Source organism: Fulmarus glacialis, unplaced genomic scaffold, assembly GCF_000690835.1.
Source record: "Fulmarus glacialis isolate BGI_N327 unplaced genomic scaffold, ASM69083v1 scaffold10571, whole genome shotgun sequence".
In the NCBI taxonomy this organism is placed as follows: domain Eukaryota; kingdom Metazoa; phylum Chordata; class Aves; order Procellariiformes; family Procellariidae; genus Fulmarus; species Fulmarus glacialis.
In genome coordinates this window covers 8925-10765 of record NW_009192131.1, presented here as the reverse complement: position 1 = coordinate 10765, position 1841 = coordinate 8925, and the positions used below count along the sequence as shown (strand labels likewise).

The window sequence follows — 1841 nt, the reverse complement described above, 5'->3', positions numbered from 1 at the left end:
TTTCCTCGCCTGCCGTACGTAAGCGTCGAGCAGGGAGCGGTTGTTCGGATGTATCTTTAGATTCAGCTGCGTCTCGCTGCAAAAAAGGACAGATTGTGGCGTTTTACGATAAATGGTAGGTTCTTCCCCTCACCGAGGTCCACAGACTGCGTGGTGGGATCAGGCCCTGCGCGGCGGGAGGTGTGAATATAGTGGAATTCACAGTTCGTAATCCGGGAATTAGCACAAATGAACAGAGTTCTTTAAACTGAAGAGCCGAGTCGTTACTCTCTTTGTGCCACGAGAATGCCCCAAGGCAGGATTTTTTTTTCTTCTTTTAGTACTCGATACGCAGCAGCAATAATATAGAAAGGGGGATATTTCCTAAGGATGTTTTGTTGGCTCCGGGTTCCGGACCCGGCGCTGAGCGTGTCACTTTTGCAATTTCAGGCCCCGGTGGCATTTGAAAGCGATGCCGCTTACTTCTCTGCACAAGAGTGGGAGAATTTGGAGGAATGGCAGAAGGAGCTGTACAAAAACGTGCTGAGAGGGAAGAACGAGTCTCTGATCTCTCTGGGTAAGTATCAGTTTTTCAGTCAGTTATCGGCGCTTCCAGACTAGCTCTGTTTTGGGGACTTTTTCCCACACCTGGAAAGCAGATTTGGAGAAACACGAAGTCGGTGCGCGTTGCTGAGGGCAGCGTAGAGCACAGCGCGCGTCACATCCAGTCCCTCCGTCTCCAGCACTCACTGGGTGTGGGCACTGGCTGCAGTCACCTCCGTGTCACGGACCGCTCCCTGCGGTGCCGGGCGCCAGCACAGCCCGCAGGCCCCTTCCCTCGGCCCCCCGGGGTTTTTCCCGGCGGAAGCCGCCATCTCCCGGTGGGCCGTGCAGAGGGCTCTCCGTGCTGCCCAGTGGCGTGTTGTGGCCATGGGGCCGGTTTGGGGAGTGTGTTTCTCCCCATGGACACCGTGGGCAATTTTGATGCAGCACGGAAACCTTCGTATCTCTGTTCCTCAACAGATTACGCAATCTCCAAACCTGACCTCCTGTCCCGGCTTCAGAGAGGAGAAGCGCCCTGCGGTGGGGATAAGGGGGCTGAGAGAGAATTTCCAGCAGAGAGAGAAATTCCAGCAGAACCAAGTGCAGGCAAGAGATGAATTACAACTTTATTCGCAGGCATAATGTTTGCATGTTGTTGTCGCCAGACAGAGGACATCACGAGGTGATAGTCCTGACTTGCTACAGAGGGAACTTCTCGGATCTCAGGAGGAGTGGGTTCAGGGGGAGTAACAGCGTTAGAAGAAAACGTAACGGGTTTGATCTTTCCCATTAGCAGAGTCTCTGCTGTTTAGACTTGATGCGAACAGCCAGGACAGCAGGGAAGGAGTGCAGCGCCCGACGGGGCAGGAAAGCCTGGAGGGAAGAACAATGCTGGCTGAACCCGGACCCGGTGAGCGTTGTTCTGAAGGGGTGTGCTTGGACGCACGGGCAGGGAGGACATGCTCCTGAAATGGCGGGTAAAGGGAAAACCACTTCTCTGCAGGGGGGAGTAAAGCTCCCACAAGTAGGAACAGGAGATGCTGGAGAGAGACTGTATATGAAAGCAGCGTAGCTGGCAGCAAACTTCCTGGGCAAAGGAAGAGCCAGGCGGTGCTGTGATAACCAGTAAAGAAGTTTCCTCTTTACATCAACAGACTATGGCATTCCGGAGCCGAGCTTTGCAGGCGTTGTGAAGCAAGAGGAAGAGCTGTGTGCGGAGGAGCGGGGAGCCACAGAGGATGCAGAGTTTACCGAGCTCAGTGTGGGTGAGTTTCGAGCAATCCCGCAGTGCGCCGTGCAGCTGGAGATGCGGGGAGTCC

General features: G+C 54.7%; 1 protein-coding gene across 1 annotated transcript in view; it reads left to right on the top strand.

Annotated features, from left to right (window-relative positions):
• Positions 1 to 429: 429 nt before the first annotated feature.
• Positions 430 to 1841, top strand: part of LOC104083455 (zinc finger protein 777-like) — a gene marked incomplete at its 5' end in the record, with an annotated part of 4464 nt that continues 3052 nt past the window's right edge. Inside the window, 3 exons of the mRNA XM_009586941.1 lie at positions 430 to 556; positions 1003 to 1128; positions 1674 to 1787. Of these exons, the coding sequence (XP_009585236.1) occupies positions 430 to 556; positions 1003 to 1128; positions 1674 to 1787 (367 nt within the window). The remainder of the gene's footprint in view (positions 557 to 1002; positions 1129 to 1673; positions 1788 to 1841) is intronic.